The sequence below is a fragment of the Hyperoodon ampullatus genome, assembly GCF_949752795.1.
Source record: "Hyperoodon ampullatus genome assembly, chromosome: 4".
Taxonomy (NCBI): Eukaryota; Metazoa; Chordata; class Mammalia; order Artiodactyla; family Ziphiidae; genus Hyperoodon; species Hyperoodon ampullatus.
Genome location: NC_136917.1, coordinates 29,502,702 through 29,525,206, shown reverse-complemented (window position 1 = coordinate 29,525,206; position 22,505 = coordinate 29,502,702). Strand labels below are relative to the sequence as shown.

General features: G+C 58.6%; 1 protein-coding gene and 2 pseudogenes across 3 annotated transcripts; 2 read left to right on the top strand and 1 right to left on the bottom strand.

Moving 5' to 3' along the window:
• The first annotated feature begins 310 nt into the window (after positions 1 to 310).
• LOC307051861 (proline-rich protein 22-like) lies at positions 311 to 2,075 on the top strand (annotated as a pseudogene). Its single transcript has 3 exons — positions 311 to 440; positions 532 to 594; positions 1,033 to 2,075. The product of its transcript is annotated as a proline-rich protein 22-like (transcript).
• A 314-nt stretch (positions 2,076 to 2,389) lies between these two features.
• Positions 2,390 to 18,466, bottom strand: LOC307051126 (cation channel sperm-associated auxiliary subunit delta-like; the record flags this gene model as incomplete). The annotated part of the gene is given in 13 exon segments (XM_079701472.1): positions 2,390 to 2,562; positions 2,907 to 2,992; positions 4,917 to 5,147; positions 6,445 to 6,602; positions 9,257 to 9,359; positions 9,361 to 9,438; positions 10,701 to 10,829; positions 12,195 to 12,269; positions 15,024 to 15,076; positions 15,536 to 15,614; positions 16,684 to 16,742; positions 17,478 to 17,567; positions 18,371 to 18,466. Coding segments are annotated over 13 exon segments (1,410 nt in total).
• Positions 18,467 to 20,337: 1,871 nt separating this feature from the next.
• On the top strand, positions 20,338 to 22,334 carry LOC307052561 (proline-rich protein 22-like; annotated as a pseudogene). The gene is made up of 3 exons: positions 20,338 to 20,699; positions 20,791 to 20,853; positions 21,292 to 22,334. The product of its transcript is annotated as a proline-rich protein 22-like (transcript).
• Positions 22,335 to 22,505: the final 171 nt, after the last annotated feature.

The following is a 22,505-nucleotide window of genomic DNA, read 5'->3' as shown; positions in this document are numbered from 1 at the left end:
GGGGCCTTGGAGCTGTCAGGCAGGCATTGCTGGCAGAGGTGGGAGGCGGAAGGCAGCAGACCGGGCCCAGTGTCCACCATGCTCTCTGTGACGCCCATCTCTGGCTGCCTTGGTTTCCCATCTGCCCCTGCCTGCCCCGCCCCTCCCCCACCCCTTACTCGGAACCCTGACCAGTGGGCGGGCCACAGCCTGTGCCTGGAGTAACCGTAGAAACAGAACTACACAGGACAGTGAGCCTCCTCTCTGAGTGGGCTGCCTGTGCTCCCAACTGCTGCCCTCCTGGCCTGCCTGGCCAGGCCCCCGCCTCCCCATGCAGCACCCCAAACCCTTCTACGCACCCGCCGCTCCCCAAGAAGGCTTCAGTCCCTGGAGCCTGGACGCCACCAAAGGGCCCGGCAGCCAGCCTGCTTCCGCCTGCACAGAGCCTCTTCCCACTGCGGGTACGAGGGTGGGGGGCACCCATCGGGGCAGGGACCAGGGCTCTGCCCGCCAGCCTCAGGACCCCACCCAGCTGCCTGTTTTTGTCCACAGGTTCCTCCAACGTCTATCACCCCCCAAACCTGGAGAAAGAGGTGTTTCCAGCTCCTCCAGCAGGTACCGGCCTCCCACCAACCTTTGATGACCGGGGAGTGGGCAGGGGCATCTTGCTCCCACCCTTGACCCTAGATGGCTCCCTCCTCCGAAGGCAAGGCCCGAATCCCTGTCCCCCAAAGAGACCCCTGGACCAAGGTCTGTGTCCCTCATCCCCTAGATGGGGCCCTGAAGGCAAAGCCTATGTTTCTTGTTCCCCAAACAGGTCTCCCAAAGGCAGGCCGGTGTCCCCAGCCCCCCAGATGGGCCCCCAAAGCAAGGCCTGGGGCCCCTGACCTCTAGAGAGGGCCCCAAAGGCAAAGCCTATGTCCCTGTTCCCCAAATGGACCCCAAAATTGGTCCGTGTTCTCCATGCCCCAGACGTGCCCCACAGTTTGGACCCCGTCCACCCCAGGCGGGTCCCAGAACTGCCCCTCTCAGGGCCGCCCTCCCTGGCCACAGGTTTCCAGATGGCGCCCTGCGGCTGCTTCTTTGACCCCCGCGTCTACCGAATCGAGTGGGCCGCCACCGACTTTGGCCAGTCGTCCCTGTACAAGCTGGCGGCTGGGGGCCCCGCCTCGCCAGGCACCTACTTCCCGGAGGCACAGCACTGCCTCAGGGCCCCGGTGCCGCCCCCGCTGCCCCCACTGTTCCGCCACTACCAGCCGCCCCCCGCGGGGCCCTGGTACCGCATGCCCTGCTTCCAGTCCAAGGGACCCGGGGCCGAGGCCCTGGGCTTCGTAGGGGACAGAGGGTCCCCGGCCTTCGCGGAGCTGCCCCCCACCTTGATCAAGCAAGGCCTGGCGCCCCCGCAGCCCCCCAAGGAGAGCAAGTTGCCCCTGCTGCTCACCACGCTGCCCGCCGAGGCCACGCTGCCCCCTGGCGCCTATGGACCTCTCAAGGGCCGCCTGAGCTGGCTGGATGGGCCCGGCGAGCCCTTGACCTTCGCCTTCAAGGAGCCGCCCCCCGGCGCCGGGCCCGGCCCGCTGTACCCGCCGGGCCCCACCAAGCCCAAGGCGGTCCCGCTGGGGGCAGGCGAGGCCAGGACCCCTGAGGTGGCCAGGGCCTTCACGAGGCCCAAGAAGGTGATGCTCGAGGACACGAGGAAGCTCTTTGACTGCCTGCCGGGTGGCGCTGAGCCCGCTGGGGCCCCGTGCAAGCCCCCTGGGCCCGCCCTGCCCGACAGCGGGGGCGGCAAGGACGACTCGTCCAGCGACATCCGCTCGCTGCACCTGCCCGACGAGCTGCAGTCCTCGGACTACAGCGTGCCCGAGGTCCTAGATACCGTGTCCGACATGGACTACTTTTACAACTTCATGGTGCTGGACTAGGAGCCGCCGCCCCGCCCGGGGGGGCCCCCCACCGCCAAGCCCTCGGGCAAGAGGAAGGCCGGCAACCCGACTGCCAGGAAGGGGAGGCAGGGCAGCAAGGGCAAGCAGACTGCGGTCCCCACCAGCGCCGGCCCCTTGGGGCCCAGGCAGGACCTGGGAGCCGCCCCCCATTAAAGCGAATTTGAGCTGTTTGCGCAGTGTCCGGTCAGTGGCATTCAGGGGCCGTGGGCTGTCTCCTCGCCCTCCCTGTCGTCCAGCGGGCCCAGGGCCATGTGGCGAGGCCCCTCGGGACCCCGGCGCCTTCCGGGTGCCGGGCTTCCAGAGTAGAGTCGGGGAGCCCTAGACTTGGGGTTCGGGACAATCCCTCGTCTCCTAGCCCCAGAAAATCCAAGTCACCCGGCAGGGATGGGGGTGCTGCTGGAAAGTGGGGAGACACTGCCCGGACTCGTGCACTGCAAGGATTTCACCTCCATGTTTGATGGGGAAAGTCAGGTCTGCCCAGAGATGGGCAGGAACTTGCCTGGAGACACAGCAGCAAGCGGGGTGGGGCCTGGGGAGAGGCCTGCGGGCTGGGCTCGGCCTCGGCCCAGGTGGAGGGGCCGGTGTCCCCGATGGTGAATGGGAACGCCCCCGCTCGTGTTCACGCGGAGAGCTGGGGGGCCTGGGGTGCAGAGGCAAGTGCTGGGTGGAGGTCTGAGAGTGGGGGCAGGGCAGGCATGTGGGAGACGGTGTCCACCTGGCACACAGGTGACCCAGACGGGCATGCAGAGTGCACCTGCAGCCCAGCTGGGGGCCAGAGGCCAGGGTGGGTGTGCCTGTCCCAGGATGGGCATCCAGCCAGGCCCCTGCATCTCTGCCTCGGGCCCAGCCACACCTGGGTTCTGCTTCCCAGGGGGCAGGCACGGGGTGGGCTTGCAGTGGTTTTGGAGCTTCAGTGCTCACACCTGTTCCCTCCTGCCTCCGCTCCTTCCCTCTCCAGTCCACGGAGCTCCCTCCCCCCTGTACCCTGGGCCAGGCTCTCGTCTGCCTTTTGCTTCTGGAGAGCCCGGGGCAGCCGCCGGCCACACCCTCCCCTGAAATACTCCAGGCGACTGTGAAGGGGGTGAGTTGGTTTCCCAGTGACACCTAAGGAGGTAAGGAGAGATGGAGCTCCCCTCCCCTGCCAGAGGAAGGGCCCTCCTGCCCCAGGCCCTGGGCTGGGTCTCGGGGACCTTCCCTGCTGGTCTCTGCTGGGGAACCCAGGGCGCTTGACTAGGATCCAGGAGGTGGCTGCGTGTGGGCAGGGGGTCTTGGCTGCTGGCACCATGCCTCGAGCCTACGGGTTCCAGGGCTCAGGGAGACAGAGGTGGCCAGCCAGTCTGGGCTGTACCGGGATCACCGCCAGTCTGTGTTGTGAACAGGATGCGGGCCTGGAGGAGCCAGGAGCTCCCTTCCCCCGCTTCCCTCTCAGCCTGCTGTGCCTGCAGCCGTGTTAGGGGTATTTTTGAGACAAATACGAAGTGCCCCCAAGAAGGGAAGGCCCTGGCAAATGAGGCAGATGTGACAGGATGGGCTTGATTTTCTTTAAGATTAATGCGGGCCAAGGGTTGTGAAATGAGGATCACCTGGCAGCCTAACCCGTCCCCTCCAGAGAGGCGTGGAAGGTGGACCAGGCAGCCCCCGGAGGTGGGGGTGTGGTGACTGCCCACTGCAGTGGGTGTGGGAGTGGAGGTTTTTAACGACTGGGTGGAGAGCGTACTGGGCAATTTTTTTTTTTTTTCTGGCCGAGCCACTTGCGGGATCGTACTTCCCGACCAGGGATTGAACCCAGGCCCCAGCAGTGAAAGCACAGAGTCCTACCACGGGACCTCCAGGGAATTCCCTGTGTCGCGCAGTTTAAATGACCGTTGGATGTGTTCTTTTAACCTCAGAGTGATCAGAAAAGTCATTGAGAAAGTTTTCACTAGAATGAGACAACTGTCCCGTGCCACCTGGGGTTTGAATGAAGTGTGGGAGAGGGAAGCTCTGAACGGATGGATAGACTGATCAGACATGCATATACACGTATGTGTACATTGTATGCACACCTATATGTGTATTCACATGTGCATACACAGGTGTGTACACGTACAGATGCATGCATCTGTACACATGCATACGTGCATGTACACGTGTGAGCATGCATGTTATCTACACACGTGCGTGATGAGCTTATGCATATATACATGCGCACACGTGTGTTCACATTATACAAGTGCTCGCGTGTGACATACACATCACCCACACATGCCTACACACGTACGTGAACGTGTATTATAGACATATGAATACACGTGTAGATGTATGTACACATCATCCACACATAGGCAATATGCATGTACATGTATACACACAGGCACATACATGCACAATATCTACACACGCGTGTATGTGTATGCCTTATGTACCTACGTGTTATATACATGTATGTATACATACCTCTGCACATACGTATACACATGCATGTGTGCACATCATCTGTATACATATGTATGCATAACACAGGTACGTGTGAAATATGTGCTATGCTTCCAAGTTTTGTTCATGGACATCACGAAACACACGTAAGCATGTTGGTCTGCGTATATGTCAGGGCTTATCAACAGAGGTGGACCCACGCCCCGTCCCCGTCTTCTGCAGCCCCCGCCCTTTTCCTTGGGTCTCACGTTTCTCTAACAGAACACGTCAAGTGTCCGATGCATCTCTGGGACTTGCCGGTTGATGATCTCACCACATGCCCGTGCCGGCTCGTTTCACCAAAAGCTCCTGTTCGCTGGGACTTGGGCCGCCCACCTTCTCACTGTTGACAACCCACGTAGGTGCCGTAGTTCAAAGGGACTGTGGTGCCAGAATGTTGAGGGAGGCAGGTGGGTGTAGAAACCCCACAAAACATGAGTGACACCCACTGCTGCCGGCTCTCTTACCAAACGCTTTATTTCAAGACAACTCTGCCCCCTCCCTGCCACCCCACCTCCAACCCCAGGGCATGCTCAGCACCTGGCCCAGACACACGCACGAGACTTCCTGCATCTCCTGCGCAGACTGACCCAGAAGCCCTTGACCCTGAGGCCCTGCTCAGTGTGCAGCAGCTCGGGGATCATGTAGGCCAGCCATACAGACAGCAGGGTGGCCCCCGTGAGCAGGACGATGGTGATCTCAGGCGGGAAGATGGGCAGTGGGAAGGCCCCGTAGACGTAGACGCTGAAGGTGGTCTCCAGGTGACAGTAGCTGCGAGGGGCGGGCAGGGAGAGGCCGTGGGGCACCGCCTTTGGGGGCCTCACCCTTCACCCCAGCAAACTGGTTTTTTTTTATTTTTTGGCCACGCTGCTCAGCTTGCAGTACCTTAGTTCCCCGACCGAGGATCGAACCCAGGTCCTCGGCAGTGAAAGCGCAGAGCCTAACCACTGGACCGCCAGGGAATTCCCCCGGCAAACGTTTTAAAACTCACGGGGACAAGAGCTGGGCCTGGAGCATTGACGCCGGGCACTGAGTTCCATTTATATCCACTTAACTTCTATCCTCTATAAATCTGCGGTCGTCTCTGTATTGTGTTGGCCAAAAAGTTCGTTTGGGTTTTTCCGTAACATCTTACATATTTTCGCAGAGATCGTATTTTTCCCCAGGACCCCTGTGGTCCCCTGCTCTGGAGACAAGGGATTCCCCCCCGCCTCCATGCCCAGGCTCAGTGTGGGGGGCGGGCAGAAGAGACCAACAAAGCTCTCATCACAGTGGACGCGGAGTGGGGGGCTTGAGCGGGGCCACAAGCGTCCCTCAGGTGGCTGCGAGCAGGTGGGGATGGCAGGATGGAGGGAAGGACACCCAGGTAAGGGGGGGAAGTCGCTGGGGGCTCTGCTGGAGGCAAGGTGCAGGGAGGGCAGGGGATGAGCCTTGCAGGCAGACGCCTCTCTCCCCTGGGCATCCCCACCCTGGTGCCTTCTGCCAGTGGCATCCCAGAGCTGGTCCAGGGTCTGGGGCCTTTAGGGAAGGCAGGGTCTCCCCGTGCTTTTGGGGTGGACTTTGTGTCCGTGTGGAAGGGATAGGTGATGGGGGAGCAGGGAATAATGCCGCCCATGTTCCCCCTCCCAGTGGGAGACGTTAATGATCTGAACCAGCACAGTGGGTGGCGAGTATTAACAGCCAGCTCCTGGGGCAGGGTTGGGCTGGCCTGTAATGAGTGTCAGTTTCCTTTCCGTGGTGTCAGTACTCCGGCTGCCAGCGGGAAGCCAACCGGCTTGCAAAATCCCTGGATATCTAATGATCCGTGTTTGGGAGCCAGTCTACACCGGCCCCTGCACCCCACCCGTTAGACATGGCATGAGGGTGACTCTGGTCCCTGAGGGCGGGGACAGGGCTGCTGGTCATTGCTGTTCCCCCGCACCCAGCATGGCCTTTGAATGAGGATTTATTTAGGAAGTGAACAAATGTCATCCTAGAGGAGGGAGAAAAGTGGGTCCCCCTCATGTGTGCAACCTGCCCCCAGAGAGCCAGCTCTTCCCCCAGAGGCCCCTGGTACAGGGTGACTCACCTGTAGTATGGATCCACGATGGAAATGAAGAAGATGTAGATGCCGTTTCTTTGGTCGAAAACGACCTTGTTCTCTGTCGGGCCTCCCAAGATCTGATACGGGACTTTGGGCCATCTCAAGGGTGCATTGTTGTTAGGGTCGTGGCAGCTCACATAATTCTGGGGAGGAGGACAGAGACGTGCCTGCTGGCCCCGGGGGCCGGGAAGGACCGTGCCAGCCCACAGGCGCTACCGCCGCACACACGGCCCCACCGGTGCCACCACCCACCAGCACCCAGGGGTGTGAGTCCAGGACCAAGTGCCCGCTGGGCAGGCCAGCCGATTGGTGACTGTGGAGCCTTCTTCCCACCTTCCTTCTCCTGTGCCTGCCCCAGCTTTGGGGGCTGCAGGCATAACAGCTCTGCTCACCAGGGTCCCTTGCAACTGTGAGTCTTGGTATGAATCACATGCTGCTGATGGCATGTGCTCTTGGTGTTATGGGCTGAGTTGAGTCCCTCCCACAAGTCATATGTCAGAGTCCTAACCCCCAGGACCTCAGGTGGTGACCTTATTTGGAGATGGGGTCTTTACAGGGAATCAAGTGAACATGAGGTCACTAGAGTGGGCCTGATCCAGTATGGCTGGTGTCCTTAGAATAAGGGGAAATTTAGACCCAGAGACGACACGCACAGGGACAAGACCATGGGAAGATGAAGCAAGCGATTGGGGCGATGCATCTACAAGCCAAGGAATGCAAAGATGGCCAGCAAATCACCAGAAACCAGGCCAGAGGCCTGGGACAGATTCTCCCTCATGGACTCAGAAGGAACCAGCCCTACCGACACCTCGATCTGGGACTTTTGGCCTCCAGAACTGGGAGAGGATAAATTTCTGGTGTTTAACCCATCTGGTTTGTGGTCCTTTTGTTACACAGCCCTAGCTGACTAACACACCTGGGGAACCTGACGGTGGAAGTGAGACAGAGCCACCAGGGCTTCTCGGGAAGCAGTCGTGGGTGCCCAGGTGGCAGCTGTGGCTTCTCCACCCTGCCTTCAGATCCCGGGGTGTCACATAAAGGGGGATATGCCCTTGAACTCAACTGTTTGCCCTTCACCGGTGCATCACGCTGGCTCCCTGAGCTAAACACATACTAAGGGTCTCGCCTACACCCTGATCTTCTGCACTATTTGCCTGTGGACCCAGAAGGGAGGATGGGGCTAGGCTTGTAAACAAGAGAAGAGATGGACATTCCCAAAGCAAAAGTGTAAAAATAGCAGTGAGTCCAACGTTATGAGAAATAAGGAACTCGGGACTTCCCTGGCGGTCCAGTGGTTAAGAATCCACGCTTCCACTGCAGGGGGCATGGGGCTGATTCCTGGTCGGGGAACTAAGATCCCGCATGCACCGTGGTGCAGCCAAAAATAAAGAAAGAGAATAGAAGGAACTCATTTTGCATGGCAAAGTAAGCAAAAACCGAAAGACAAAAGAGGCAAACTGGGGGAACTATTAGCAAATTACATCGCAAATAAAAGCTTAATCTCATGGGTCTATAAAGAGCTCTTAAAAATGCAGAGAAGGGGCCTTCCCTGGTGGTGCAGTGGTTGAGAGTCCGCCTGCCAGTGCAGGGGACATGGGTTCGTGCCCCGGTCCGGGAAGATCCCACATGCCGCAGAGCAGCTGGGTCCATAGCGCAAAAAAAAAAAAAAAAAAAAAAAATCCTTTGGGAGTAAAAGAAGAAAAGCTGGACTGCATATAAACTATGTGAAATAAAATGGAGACAGCTGCTTTGCCTAAAGACCATTTATTTGCCACAGCTAGCTCCACCTCATGGTTTTTAGTGTTTTAGCAGTTCAGTGGCTGTTTAACAGCCAGCCCATCCAATGACTGTGCTGGACATGCAGGCACTGTGGCTCTGTCTTGATAGAAAAGCCCTCAGGGTTCTACAAAATCGGCCACCAGGGCTGATGGGAAAAAAAAGTAATGGGACAATCTCTTAAATGCATGCATGCCACTTTGAACGAGAGGGCTAATAAAAAGAATGCAAATACAAACACCGGCACAGTCAGAAAATAATAAATAAGCAAAGCTCCGTGTGTGGCTCGTTCTTTTTAAAGAAACGGTCAGGGTGGTGGTGTTTGGGTAATATTGCGAATGCACAAAACGCATACCCGAGTTGTAGGAGTTGCACGCGTTAAAATCGTTCATTATCGGTTATGTGAATTTCACCTTGAGCAGAACAGACCGTAAATATAATCAAGCCCCTTAAATGACGGGCATTTGGATGGTTCCAGAAGTTTGCACATCATCAGCAGTCTGCTCCATGAGCGCCTTCGTCCCTACACCTCCGATCGTCTCCGATTCCCTTGGGAGAGATTCCCAAAGAGTTTGTGCATCTTACATTTCCATCCCCTGCCGCCCCATCTAGAGACTGAATGTCTGCCACGCCCCCCACCCATTCATATGTTGAAACCTACCCCAGAAGGTGATGTATTAGGAGGCGGGGCCTTTGGGAGCTGATTAGGTCCTGGGGGTGGAGCCCTCCTGAAGGAGATTGGCGCCCTTATAAAGGGACCCAGGAGTGCTCCCTCCTCCTTCTGCCATGTGAGGACACAGAAGGCACCACCCAGGAGCCAGACACCAAATCTGCTGGCGCCTTGATCTTGGACTCAGCCTCCAGAACCGTGAGAAACCAATGCTGTTGTTACAAGCCGCAGGGTCCATGGTGATCTTTACAGCAGCCTGAACAGACTGAGTCGGCCCCCAACACACAGTGGGCCTGACCTGTCGTCGCCTTCTGCGACCTGTTTTGGGAATAATCAGAACGCAGGCCCTACCTCTCGGTCCCAGGCGAAGGGCCCTTGGTCGCCGGCCGTCTTGGCGATGGTGGTCCAGTTCTGCGGCTGGGAACTGCAGAGGGCCATGTCGGCCGTCAGGGCGTGTGTACGTGAACAGCCCGTTCACCTCCAGCAGGACGTACTCGGCCTCGACCACCTCCTGGAACTTTCCTTCCCTCCACCTGGGACACACCATACACAGGCAAGGCTGCTGGGGGGCCGTCGTTGGGGGGGGAGGCTGGGGGCCCTGATGTGTTCTGAGACCATCTGGGGGTGGTGGGAGGTGGCAGAGCAGGGCAGGGCCACCCTCTCCCCCCACCAGGCTGACACTTCTGGGACAGACAACGCGGATATGCAGTGGCAGGTGGGGACAGGACGCTGACGGGGTCGGGGTTGCTTATTTGGACAGGACGCTGACGAGGTCGGGGTCAGGGACTGGGGGTTGCTTATTTTTTGACACCTGCAAACATTCCAGAGGTATACATTTAGGTCGGTGAATTAAGGTTGTTCTAAATCCTTATTTGGGGGGGAATTCCCTGGTGGTCCAGTGGTTAGGGGTCTGGGCTTCCACTGCCGCGTACCCGGCTTCCATCCCTGGACGGGGAACTAAGTTCCCCACAAGACGCGGGGGCCAGAAAAAAGAAAAACAAAACTTATTTTTGGATGCACGTTTGTCTCCTGCCAGGTTGGGGCTTACACCCCTCCTCTGATGGGACCCTTCCCTTGGTCCTCACCCCAGGCCGGCAGGCACCCCACCACGTGGCAGCTCTGAGTTCGGGGCGTGCCCAGCCCACAGTCTCACCTGGGTGTGCGACTGAGGCCACGAGGAGCTAACACGTGACGTTCTAATGAACCTAAGTGTTGCCACGTGTGAGTGGTTTCTGCCACCGTTCAGTCCGTCAACAGCTATTTAGTGCAGTGGTGTGCGGGGGCGGCGTGGGGATGGGGACGGAATGAAGGAAGACAGAATCCACCGAAGGGGGCAGAGCCAGTGGCATGGCCTGAAATGTGTCCCCCAAATTCCTATGTGAAGCCCTAACACCCAGTGCGACTGGATTTGGAGGTGGGGCCTTTAACGAGGCAATCAAAGTTGAGTGAGGTGATAAGGGTGGGCCCTGATGCCACGGGAAGTGGCAGCCTCTGCGGCCAAGGAGAGAGGCCTGGGGGAAGCAGCCTGCCCACACCTTGAACTTGGACTTCCGGCCTCTAGGACTGTGAGAAGGTCAGTGTCTGCTGTTTAAGCCCCCGAGTCTGTGGTGTTTTGTTAAGGCCGCCGAGCTAAGACGGGGAAGGGGAGGGGACGTGTGAGCTGAGAGCTACGGAGGGAAAAGGCAGGGAGAGGATGCGGCCAGAGCAAAGGGGTGGAGAGGGCTCTGGGGGCCTGTGATGATGGTGAGGGCGGCGGGGGGCTGGCGGGGAGGGGGACTGGGGGGTGGGTCCTCACAGCTCCACCACCGGCTTCCATGGGGTGTCGTAGTAGACGAGAATGGGGCAGCCCAGCTTCTCATAGTGGTAAGGCACCTCCAGGTCCTCCGTGGCCTTCTGACCCCGGAAGTTGGGGTCGTAGGCTTCCGTGTGGGAGAGCAGGACACAGACACGGGCGAGCTCCCACCAGGCGCCCGGACGTCCCCCCACCCACAGCTCCGCTTCTTCCCTGCACATGGGGTCACGATCATGGAGGCGTGTCTGAGCGGGGGAGTCAGAGTCATGGTCGAAATGACCTTGGGACCCCTGCGGTGGTTGACATTCCGGGTCCACTTAGCTGGGCCCCAGCACCTCGACTGTGTTCAGATGAGATTCTGGGTGTTTCTGTGAGGCTCTTCTTTGGGGCAGAGGTTAATATTGAAATCAGTAAAGCAGTGCTCTCCCTAATGTGGGTGCAGCTGGAGGCCTGAGTAGAACAAACATGGGCCTCCCCCAGCAAGAAAGAAGTCGGCCTGCAGATGGCCTTGAACTAGAACTGCAACTCTTCCCTGAGCTGCCAGCCCCCAGCCTCCCCCATCAGACTGTGCACTCACCAGACCTCTACAGTCCGGGAACCAAGTCCTTAAAATAAATCTCTGTCTCTGTCACTCTGTCTCTGTCTCTCTGTGCCTCTGTGCCTCTGTGTCTCTCTGTCTCACACATACATCCTGTGGCTTCTCTCTCTCTGGAGCCCCTGACTCACACACTCTCATGCCCCCAGGCGCTCTGGCTGCAGCCTCACTGGTTGGCAAGTCCAGCAGCACCGGTTTCCGTCTCGGCCGTGGGTCTGGATGGGGGACGGACTCTTGGCTTGTGTTGGAGGGGGGAGGGTCACGTCGTAGAAGACCCACGAGTGTCTTCCCATGCCAGGGGGTTGGTGGTGTGCACCAGTGTGGGAGGGGCTCTCTGTGCCGCCCTGCAGAGGGGGTCACCTTGGCCGGCCACCCCCTCCTGCCTTGGCTGGACAGTGTCTGGCCAACTCCGCTAGCTGGGATGAAGAGGGGACCTGGCTCCAGGAGCTGGTGGCAGGCTGGGGAGGGGTCTGAAGGCTGGCCCAGAAGGTGGCAGAGCCTGGGCAGACCTGGGCCAGGGGCCCTGCCACATCACACTGATTCCCCGAAGGCCCAGCCACCTTCCCTACCTGTCTGCTCGCTCCCTCGGATTCCTTGTGGGCTGGATATCAATTGGCACGGTATCAATTTTAAAATGATCCTTTTTTTCCTTTCTTCAAAAAAAAAATTGTTTTCTTTTCCATTACGGTTTAAAAATGATTCTTGGGACTTCCCTGGAGGTCCAGTGGTTAAGACTCTGAGCTTCCACTGCAGGGGGTTTCAGTCCCTGGTGGGGGAACTAAGATTCCTCATGCTGGCGCCGTGCGGCCAAATACATAAATAAAAATTTAAATAATGATTCTTGATTCGCCTTTGGCTCATGCATACCTAATGGACATGTGTGTGTGTGTGGGGGGGCTCACCTCTCAATGACGTAGCTATAGTTGTCCTGAAGGGCCACGGGGTCGAGGACGCCATTGTAACAGGCTGAGATTTCACTGCGAGCAACAAAAGATAGTGAGAAGCTGCCCGAACCCATGCGGGACCAAAGAATTGTGAATTGTTCCCTTTGACATATGTTATCTCCCCATTGGTTGAATTTTGAGCCCTTTCTTACTTTCTGGTTCTCCAAGATGCTCCAGGCTCATCTTGAATCTTCCCTGCCTGGCCTAGAATCAGCCATTTCGCCAAGGAGCCCTAATTCCTTGTATTGGAGAATGATGTTACACGTGGAGATGTGGGAGCTGGGTGTCCTGACTTTTGAGACAATCCTTTCCCTGTTTTTCTTTGTACTGTTACCATCTGTGCATGTATTCTTAAGCAACATGCAGTCCTCCCTTGGTATCTGCAGGGGATTGGTCCAGGATCTGCCGTAGATAACAAAATCCGAGGATGCTCAAGTCCCATAGTGGGGCCTCTGTATCCTCGGGGTCCACAGCCACAGATTCAACCAGCCACGAACTTAAACACGATCCACCCTTGGCTGGTTGAATCCGGGGATGCAGAACCTGCAGATACAAGGGCTGACTGTAGTTTATTTTTGCCCGATTTTGGATTTTTTTTTTCTGTGCCACCCAGCTTGTGGGATCTTAGTTCCCCAACCAGGGATGGAACCTGTGCCCCTTGCAGTGGCAGTGCAGAGTCCTAACCACTGGACTGCCAGGGAGTTCCCCTGATTTTGGATTTTTTTTTTTTTAAGACTAGAATCATGCTGTGTATTCTTTTGATTCCATGCCCACGTTTGTACGATCCATCCAGGCACTTCTGCCCCGTTCGTTTTCCCTGCTGTGACATTCTGTTGTACCAAAACCCTGCACTTGGTTTACCCATCCTTCTGTCGATGGACATTTCAGTTGGCCTGCTTCCAGCTTGGAGCTATTCAGAGTAATGCTGCTGAGAACATTCTGGAACCTAGATCAGTGCAGATGTGCATGAGTGGAATTGCTGGTGGAAAGAAGTGCTTTCCAAAGCAGCCGAAAAATGTACACGCCCACCGGCAATGTCTGGGGGTTCCTGAGGCTGCCAGAGGGGTTCCCATCCTTATAGTACTACTTTGCAGGCTTTGTCAATTCTGCCATGCTCGTGCCGAGTATCGGTCTCTATCGTAGCGTTCATTTTCATTTTCCTATGAAATGGACCACTTTTTCAACACCTTTTTGTGTTTATCAGCCTTTTCCCCCCCTTTTTTGGGAGTGCCTGCTCAAGCCTTTTGCCCATTTTTTTCTATACTTTTTTTTTTCTGATTCGTAGGAATTCTTTATAAATTCTGGATACAAGTCCCTTTTTAGTTACACGTGTGGCAAATACCTTTCCCACTCTCTTTATGGCAGCAGCTTTTTTTTTTTTTTTTTTTTTTTTCTTTGCGTTACGCAGGCCTCTCACTGCTGTGGCGTCTCCCGTTGTGGAGCACAGGCTCCGGACTCAAAGGCTCAGCAGCCATGGCTCACGCGCCCAGCCGCTCCACGGCATGTGGGATCTTCCCGGACCGGGGCATGAACCTGTGTCCCCTGCATTGGCAGGCGGACTCTCAACCACTGCGCCACCAGGGAAGCCCATGGCAGCAGCTTTGAAAAGATTGTTTTAAAGACTTTCCTGCACATATGTTCTAAATACTGCTAACATCATTTATTGACTCAATAAAGCGTTTCCCTTTTGGGGGGAAAATCTGGTAAAACCGTCACTTGACTTTATTATTGCCCCATGCAGTGGAGCGCTGAGGCTGGCTCTTACTAGCTCCGAGAGACAGCTGTTATATCCTCAGGAGTTTCATGAGCCAGTAGAGACTCACTTTGGTAGTGATCTGTAGGCTCCATGGGAGCATTTACACCACGGGAATTGGCAAATGCCACAAATCTGGGCCTCCCCCAGAACTGGCTGTCGCTCATTTGCTGGCACCCCACCGCCCGAAGGGGAAAACGTAGGGCAGTTTGGCCAGTCTTCAGGGGTTCTTCCTTTCTTTTTCTTGGTCTCTCATGGCTGCGTTCTTTGCAGTAACTATGGATCCTGGAGGCAAAGTTCCTCAGATTTTCAGCAGGCGATTAAACCCAAAATCTCTGAGCAGTTTTATAAATTTATTTACTTCATTTATTCATTTTTGGCTACATTGGATCTTCGTTGCTGTGCACGGGCTTTCTCTAGTTGCGGCGAGCGGGGGCTGCTCTTCCTTGCGGAGCGTGGGCTTCTCACTGCGGTGGCTTCTCTTGTTGCGGGGCACAGGTTCGAGGCGCGTGGGCTCAGTAGTTGTGGCAGGCGGGCTCCGTAGTTGTGGCTTGCAGGCTCTAGAGCGCAGGCTCAGTAGTTATGGCGCATGGGCTGAGTTGCTCCGCGGCATGTGGGATCTTCCCGGACCAGGGCTTGAACCTGTGTCCCCTGCATTGGCAGGCGGATTCCTAACCACTGCACCACCAGGGAAGCCCTCTCTGAGCAATTTTCATCAAAATGAGGAACTCAGGGACTAAAAGGGAGAAAGGGAATGAGCAAAGGATGAGGGAGCAGGGAGAACATGTAAATTTCACCAAGTCGGTGGGGGGTGGTGGGAGAGGGCAGCCACCCACTGTAGACTCTAACTTAATCTGTTAGGATTAATTATTGAGCTATTCGTTATGGAAATGTTAAACGTATGCAAAAGCAGACAGAGTAGTGTCACCCGACTTTAGCAGTTGTGAAGCAATGGTGACCATCTCATCCAGTCCCCACTCCCCACCTCGCCACCTCTCACTTCTCCACTCTCCACCCCATATCGACATACTCACTTCTGAATGACGATCTTCTTCTCCAGGTCACAACCGACTGAAATGCGGGCTGTCTGCAGCGGCGGGGGGATGTGGCGGGGAGAGACAAGGCGGGGATGTGGACGCTGACTCCGGTCAGCGAGAGCACCATGAAAGCCCACGAGGGGGCGCACTTGACGCAGCCGGGACCAGAAACCCTGCGCCTGGGTCGCAAAGCGGTGTCCAGGTGCATGGGACTCACAGAGTCAAGTCCTAAGAAGCTGCCTGATCTGTGGGGCACCGCTAAGGTCCCGCCGTCTGATAACCCCCAGCTAGTACACCTGCTCCGAGGTTGGTGTGTCCTGAGGCACAACCCTGGGGGAAGACGATGGGGAAGGGGCAGCGACCTTGGCAACCAGGGCAGAATCACCTCCGTTTCCAGATCCTGAGTGTGAGCTTGGCCAGCCACTAGGGGACAAGCCAGCCAAGGCCTGCTGTCATCAGTCTTAACACTAAGGACAAAGAGTATGGGACAGCAAAAGTTTTGGTCATAACAGTGGCTTAAGGTCCAAGCATGAAATTTCTTTGTTGGCTATGTCCAGAGTGATGGTTGATATTGTGGGTCTCTTTATGCTGCAAGGCAATGGGAGTGTGTGTTATTGCAGTAAAAAGCATCAACAACCCACTCATTCATTTATCTATGCATCCACCCATCCTTCCATCCATCCATCCACCCATCCATCCATCCATCCATCCATCCATCCATCCATCCATTTCTCCATTCATTCATTCATCTGTTCATCCAGTCTGTCCAGAATATTGACCAAGAACATCTGCTCACGCATGGTGGCACCACCCTCCCTCTAGTTTCTTCCTCTTTTTGAGTCAGTTTTGTTAATTTATATAGAATTACTTATTGAAAAGAGCATCTGAGCCCGTTTTATTATCACCTAGCTGCATACAATGTTTTCTCATTGTTCTTTTTTAAAAATTTTTTAATTTTTCGATTTATTTTTATTTTTGGCTGTGTTGGGTCTTCGTTTCCGTGCGAGGGCTTTCTCTAGTTGTGGCAAGCGGGGGCCACTTTCGTCGCGGTGCGCGGGCCTCTCACTGTCGCGGCCTCTCTTGTTGCGGAGTACAGGCTCCAGACGCGCAGGCTCAGTAGTTGTGGCACACGGGCCTTGTTGCTCCACGGCATGTGGGATCCTCCCAGACCAGGGCTTGAACCCGTGTCCCCTGCATTGGCAGGCGTATTCTTAACCACTGCACCACCAGGGAAGCCCTGTATGTATATTCTTTTTCAGATTCTTTTCCATTATGGTTTATCACAGGATATTGAATCTAGTTCTTGTGCTATACAGCAGGGCCTTGTTGTTTACCTCTCCTATATATAATAGTTTGCACCTGCTAACCCCAAACTCCCAACGCATCCCTCCCCCACCTCCCCCTTCCCCTTTGCAACCACAAGTCTGTTCTCTATATCTGAGTCTGTTTCTATTTCATAAATAAGTCCATTCGTGTCACAGTTTAGATTCCACAAATAAGTGATATCATATGGTATTTGTCTCTCTGTAAGAGTTTAATGGTTCTCGCCTTACTGTCCTTGGAGTGGGGGGAGTCTGGATGTCGGCCCTGATTCCTTGGCTCCTGCTAAGGGGACACCCTGGGGCCACCCAGCACTACCATCCGGGTGATGACATACCTGGAGGTGAAGTTGGGGTCAGCCCTGCCCCAGTGCTGCTGCTGCCTCAGTGAAATGTTCTGCAGAAGCAAAAGAGAAAATGCAACTACAAGAGTGGAACAGCCCAGGGTGGTCCCGCAATCAGGGTTCAGGAGAGACGGAGGGCAGGATGGGGGTGTTGGGAGGAGGAACCCGGGAGCCATCCAGCCTGCCTCTGGTTCTAAGCCCGTGAAAGGCTTCTGGAAGCTCATGGGAATGACCCCCAAGCTCCCTGCCTTTGTCCCGGGGACCCACAGTGGGGCGTGACTTAGTTTCCCCTCCTACTTAGCTGTGATGTGACATGGTCTGATCCAAAGAGTCTGTTGTGGTCTGGGGTCAAGTCCCAACTCCCTGGTGTGACTGTGAGGCCTGGCTCTGCCCTATGGATCCCCCAGACCCATATTTGGCCAAGACCCTCCCGGTGGCCCCGGCTTGTCTCCTGATGCCTGGGTTTACCCAGCTAACTCAGGTCTCACGCCCTCCCCGGGTGGGTCAGGCTCCCCGCCACATCCTCCTTGACCCTTCTGTGTGACACCTGCTGCCCTCACTCTCTGGGGGACTGCGGCCTGCCTGGGGTGGGGGAGGGGCGGGGGCTGTGTCCCCTCAACATTCCACAGCACCTTATCTGGGTGTGTGTAAGGAAGGGAAGCAGGAAGGAGGTCCGACGAGGGACACCCTGAGGCGGCTGGACCTGGCTGGCCCAGTCGGTTAAGGCCGAGCCCCTCTCCCGTGGGTTTGGGGGGGGGGGGGGAGGGGACGGGGAGGGGCGAGCTCACCAGTCTGTGCTTGGTGTTCCCCTCGTAGGTGTAGCCGTCCTCGTAGATGACAGCCTGCAGCCCCAGGGAATGGGGGTTGCTCACCATCACCTGGGGGCGGGATGGGAGACGCACGCTCTGTAAGGCGCCAGCAGGCGCGGCGGGGAGCAGCTGGGGGCGCACCCACAGGTGACCCCGGTCCCCCTTCAAACTGAAGACCCAGCTTGCTCTGCAAACGCAGCTGCCGGCTCCGTCCCCAAATGCACTCGCCCCCCCACGGCCCCCCGTGTCATCCACACCCCCTAACTGTGGCTCTGAGTCCCGTTGTGCAGACAGCCTGGGGTTGCAGCCTGCAAGACGCAGAACTGTCCCTGGTGCGCGGAGGGGCCCGTCCTGCAGGGGTGGGGGAAGGGGGGGTGATGAGAGGGCACAAGGCAAGAGCCAGAGCCAGCCTGGCGCCCCCTCGCGGGCCCTGGTCCCAGCTGGCTAGACATCCCCTTGAATCCTTACACTGGCCCACCCCGCCCACCCCCGTTTTCAGCTTCATTGTTTGCACCCAAGAGTCCAGGCTTGGACACGTGGGTTTCCAGGAGGGAAGCCGGCGCTGGCTGAGCTGAGAGGGAGGAAAAGGCATTTTTGGAAAGGTTCTGGGGCAGCTCCGAAGAAGGGTGGAGAGCCGGCACAGAGGTGGTGGGAGAGGAGGCTGGGCTGGCAGATGGACAGCCACGGCCAGGCATGTGGACACTGATGAGGAGGAAGAGGAGTTTCTAGGGGGCTTCCTGAGTGAGTGTGTCTTCCGGGAGGATGCCAGGGAATTTCCAGAGCCTGGGAATTGTGGGCACAGGATGTGAGGCCAGGGATGCTAGGGATGCCAGGTATCAGAAACACTTGTCAAACAGATAAAGCATGCTTACTAGTGGGATTGGTGATGTGTTGGGCCGGGGTATCATGAGGGCCGTCAACTCCAACTCACTCGGGGCGCAGCGGGTGTTGGGACCCCCGAGGCACATCCCTTTCTAACCATTCCTCCCTTCCTGCTCCTCCCTCCTGGTCTTTGGCTCTCCCTCCATCTCTGTCTCCACCTGTCTGTCTGTGTGTCTGTCTGTCTCTCTCAGTCTGTCTCTCCCGGGCTCTCTGGGTCTTTCTCTCTCTCTGTCTCTGTCTGATTCTCCGCCCCCTGCCCCTCCCTCCCTCCCTACCTGGCTGCCTCTCCTCCAGCTCCAGGGCCGCTCTCGGGAGCAGCGCTACACCAAGCTGGCCGACTGGCACTACATCGAGCGGTGCGTGACAGCAGCCAGCCCCATGCCCCTTTTCGGTGGGTCCCCTGCCACCAGAGGCCACGCACCGGGGCCCACTCCTCACCTGGGCCCCCTCGTGCCCCGATGGGGAATGCTGCTGGGCTGAGGAGAACTCCCGAAGCCCCGGCATCCCCGCCTGCACACAGCTCCCTGAGGCCCCAGTCTCTGTCCTTCAGGAAACGGGGACATCTTGTCGTACGAGGACGCCAACCGCGCCATGCAGACTGGCGTCGCTGGGATCATGATCGCCCGGTAAGTGTGCCCGGGGCGGGGATACAAAGAACCAGCCAGGGCTACCCCTGAGCGCCCAGCCTGCAGCTCGGGGAAGGTGAGGGCGCGTCTGAGTTTGTGCCCAACGCCGGTGCCCCCCAGCCCGCCAGCCCGCCCCCTGCTCTGTTATTCCCCGGGCAGGGAGATGTCAGAGGTGGCTGCTTATGGGGCCGGGGTGAAGGGTACTGGAACTTTCTGTAGCTGTGGGCTCAGGGTTGTGGCTTGGAACTCTTGGGCTTTGCAGGTTGTGTGAGCATGGCCGGGAGGTTGGGGACCATGGGTTTGGGGGCTGGGGTTCCGCCACCGGCCTGCTGACCACCGCCCGCCTGCAGCGGCGCCCTGCTCAAGCCGTGGCTGTTCACGGAGATCAAGGAGCAGCGGCATTGGGACATCTCGTCGTCTGAGCGCCTGGACATCCTGCGGGACTTCGCACACTACGGCCTGGAGCGCTGGGGCTCGGACACGCAGGGCGTGGAGAAGACACGCCGCTTCCTCCTTGAGTGGCTCTCCTTCCTGTGCAGGTGGGATTGGGGTGGCGGGGCGGGGTGTCTTGGGGAGGCCCGGCCCAACCCCGTCCCCGCCGCCCCCACCCCGTCTGTAGGTACGTGCCCGTTGGCCTGCTGGAGCGGCTCCCGCAGAGGATCAACGAGCGGCCGCCCTACTACCTGGGCCGCGACTACCTGGAGACGCTCATGGCCAGCCAGAAGGCGGCCGACTGGATCCGCATCAGGTGCCCGGGAACCGCCGAGGCCCTGGGAGATAGTGCACCAGGGAGCCAGTGGGTGTGGGGCCAGCTGGGCCGGGGGCCACCCCGCCCCAGGCCTGACCCTGCTCCCGCCCTCCTCACAGCGAGATGCTGCTGGGACCGGTGCCGCCCAATGTCGTCTTCCTGCCCAAGCACAAGGCCAACGCCTACAAGTAGCTGCAGGGGCGGGCGGGGGTGTCTGAGCGCCCAGCGGGCTCCCCAAGGAATGAGAAGGCAATAAATTTTATTCTTTTAAAACCCAGGCCCTTTTGTGACCCTGAGGCTGTCTCATGCTGCCCCACCCCCCACCCCACCCCAGCTTTCCCCCACCATCCCCATCCCCGCAGCTCCCTCCTTCCTCACTCATTCACCAGCCCCATACTGGCCACTGCTGGTGCCCAAAGGCCTTGACCACAAACAAGCCACCATAGCTCATGAGATGGGGCCTTGGCCTGTGTGGGTGTGGATCAGGGCGGGCTGCCTGAAGGAAGGGGCCTTGGAGCTGTCAGGCAGGCATTGCTGGCAGAGGTGGGAGGCGGAAGGCAGCAGACCGGGCCCAGTGTCCACCATGCTCTCTGTGACGCCCATCTCTGGCTGCCTTGGTTTCCCATCTGCCCCTGCCTGCCCCGCCCCTCCCCCGCCCCTTACTCGGAACCCTGACCAGTGGGCGGGCCACAGCCTGTGCCTGGAGTAACCGTAGAAACAGAACTACACAGGACAGTGAGCCTCCTCTCTGAGTGGGCTGCCTGTGCTCCCAACTGCTGCCCTCCTGGCCTGCCTGGCCAGGCCCCCGCCTCCCCATGCAGCACCCCAAACCCTTCTACGCACCCGCCGCTCCCCAAGAAGGCTTCAGTCCCTGGAGCCTGGACGCCACCAAAGGGCCCGGCAGCCAGCCTGCTTCCGCCTGCACAGAGCCTCTTCCCACTGCGGGTACGAGGGTGGGGGGCACCCATCGGGGCAGGGACCAGGGCTCTGCCCGCCAGCCTCAGGACCCCACCCAGCTGCCTGTTTTTGTCCACAGGTTCCTCCAACGTCTATCACCCCCCAAACCTGGAGAAAGAGGTGTTTCCAGCTCCTCCAGCAGGTACCGGCCTCCCACCAACCTTTGATGACCGGGGAGTGGGCAGGGGCATCTTGCTCCCACCCTTGACCCTAGATGGCTCCCTCCTCCGAAGGCAAGGCCCGAATCCCTGTCCCCCAAAGAGACCCCTGGACCAAGGTCTGTGTCCCTCATCCCCTAGATGGGGCCCTGAAGGCAAAGCCTATGTTTCTTGTTCCCCAAACAGGTCTCCCAAAGGCAGGCCGGTGTCCCCAGCCCCCCAGATGGGCCCCCAAAGCAAGGCCTGGGGCCCCTGACCTCTAGAGAGGGCCCCAAAGGCAAAGCCTATGTCCCTGTTCCCCAAATGGACCCCAAAATTGGTCCGTGTTCTCCATGCCCCAGACGTGCCCCACAGTTTGGACCCCGTCCACCCCAGGCGGGTCCCAGAACTGCCCCTCTCAGGGCCGCCCTCCCTGGCCACAGGTTTCCAGATGGCGCCCTGCGGCTGCTTCTTTGACCCCCGCGTCTACCGAATCGAGTGGGCCGCCACCGACTTTGGCCAGTCGTCCCTGTACAAGCTGGCGGCTGGGGGCCCCGCCTCGCCAGGCACCTACTTCCCGGAGGCACAGCACTGCCTCAGGGCCCCGGTGCCGCCCCCGCTGCCCCCACTGTTCCGCCACTACCAGCCGCCCCCCGCGGGGCCCTGGTACCGCATGCCCTGCTTCCAGTCCAAGGGACCCGGGGCCGAGGCCCTGGGCTTCGTAGGGGACAGAGGGTCCCCGGCCTTCGCGGAGCTGCCCCCCACCTTGATCAAGCAAGGCCTGGCGCCCCCGCAGCCCCCCAAGGAGAGCAAGTTGCCCCTGCTGCTCACCACGCTGCCCGCCGAGGCCACGCTGCCCCCTGGCGCCTATGGACCTCTCAAGGGCCGCCTGAGCTGGCTGGATGGGCCCGGCGAGCCCTTGACCTTCGCCTTCAAGGAGCCGCCCCCCGGCGCCGGGCCCGGCCCGCTGTACCCGCCGGGCCCCACCAAGCCCAAGGCGGTCCCGCTGGGGGCAGGCGAGGCCAGGACCCCTGAGGTGGCCAGGGCCTTCACGAGGCCCAAGAAGGTGATGCTCGAGGACACGAGGAAGCTCTTTGACTGCCTGCCGGGTGGCGCTGAGCCCGCTGGGGCCCCGTGCAAGCCCCCTGGGCCCGCCCTGCCCGACAGCGGGGGCGGCAAGGACGACTCGTCCAGCGACATCCGCTCGCTGCAGCTGCCCGACGAGCTGCAGTCCTCGGACTACAGCGTGCCCGAGGTCCTAGATACCGTGTCCGACATGGACTACTTTTACAACTTCATGGTGCTGGACTAGGAGCCGCCGCCCCGCCCAGGGGGGCCCCCCACCGCCAAGCCCTCGGGCAAGAGGAAGGCCGGCAACCCGACTGCCAGGAAGGGGAGGCAGGGCAGCAAGGGCAAGCAGACTGCGGTCCCCACCAGCGCCAGACCCTTGGGGCCCAGGCAGGACCTGGGAGCCGCCCCCCATTAAAGCGAATTTGAGCTGTTTGCGCAGTGTCCGGTCAGTGGCATTCAGGGGCCGTGGGCTGTCTCCTCGCCCTCCCTGTCGTCCAGCGGGCCCAGGGCCATGTGGCGAGGCCCCTCGGGACCCCGGCGCCTTCCGGGTGCCGGGCTTCCAGAGTAGAGTCGGGGAGCCCTAGAC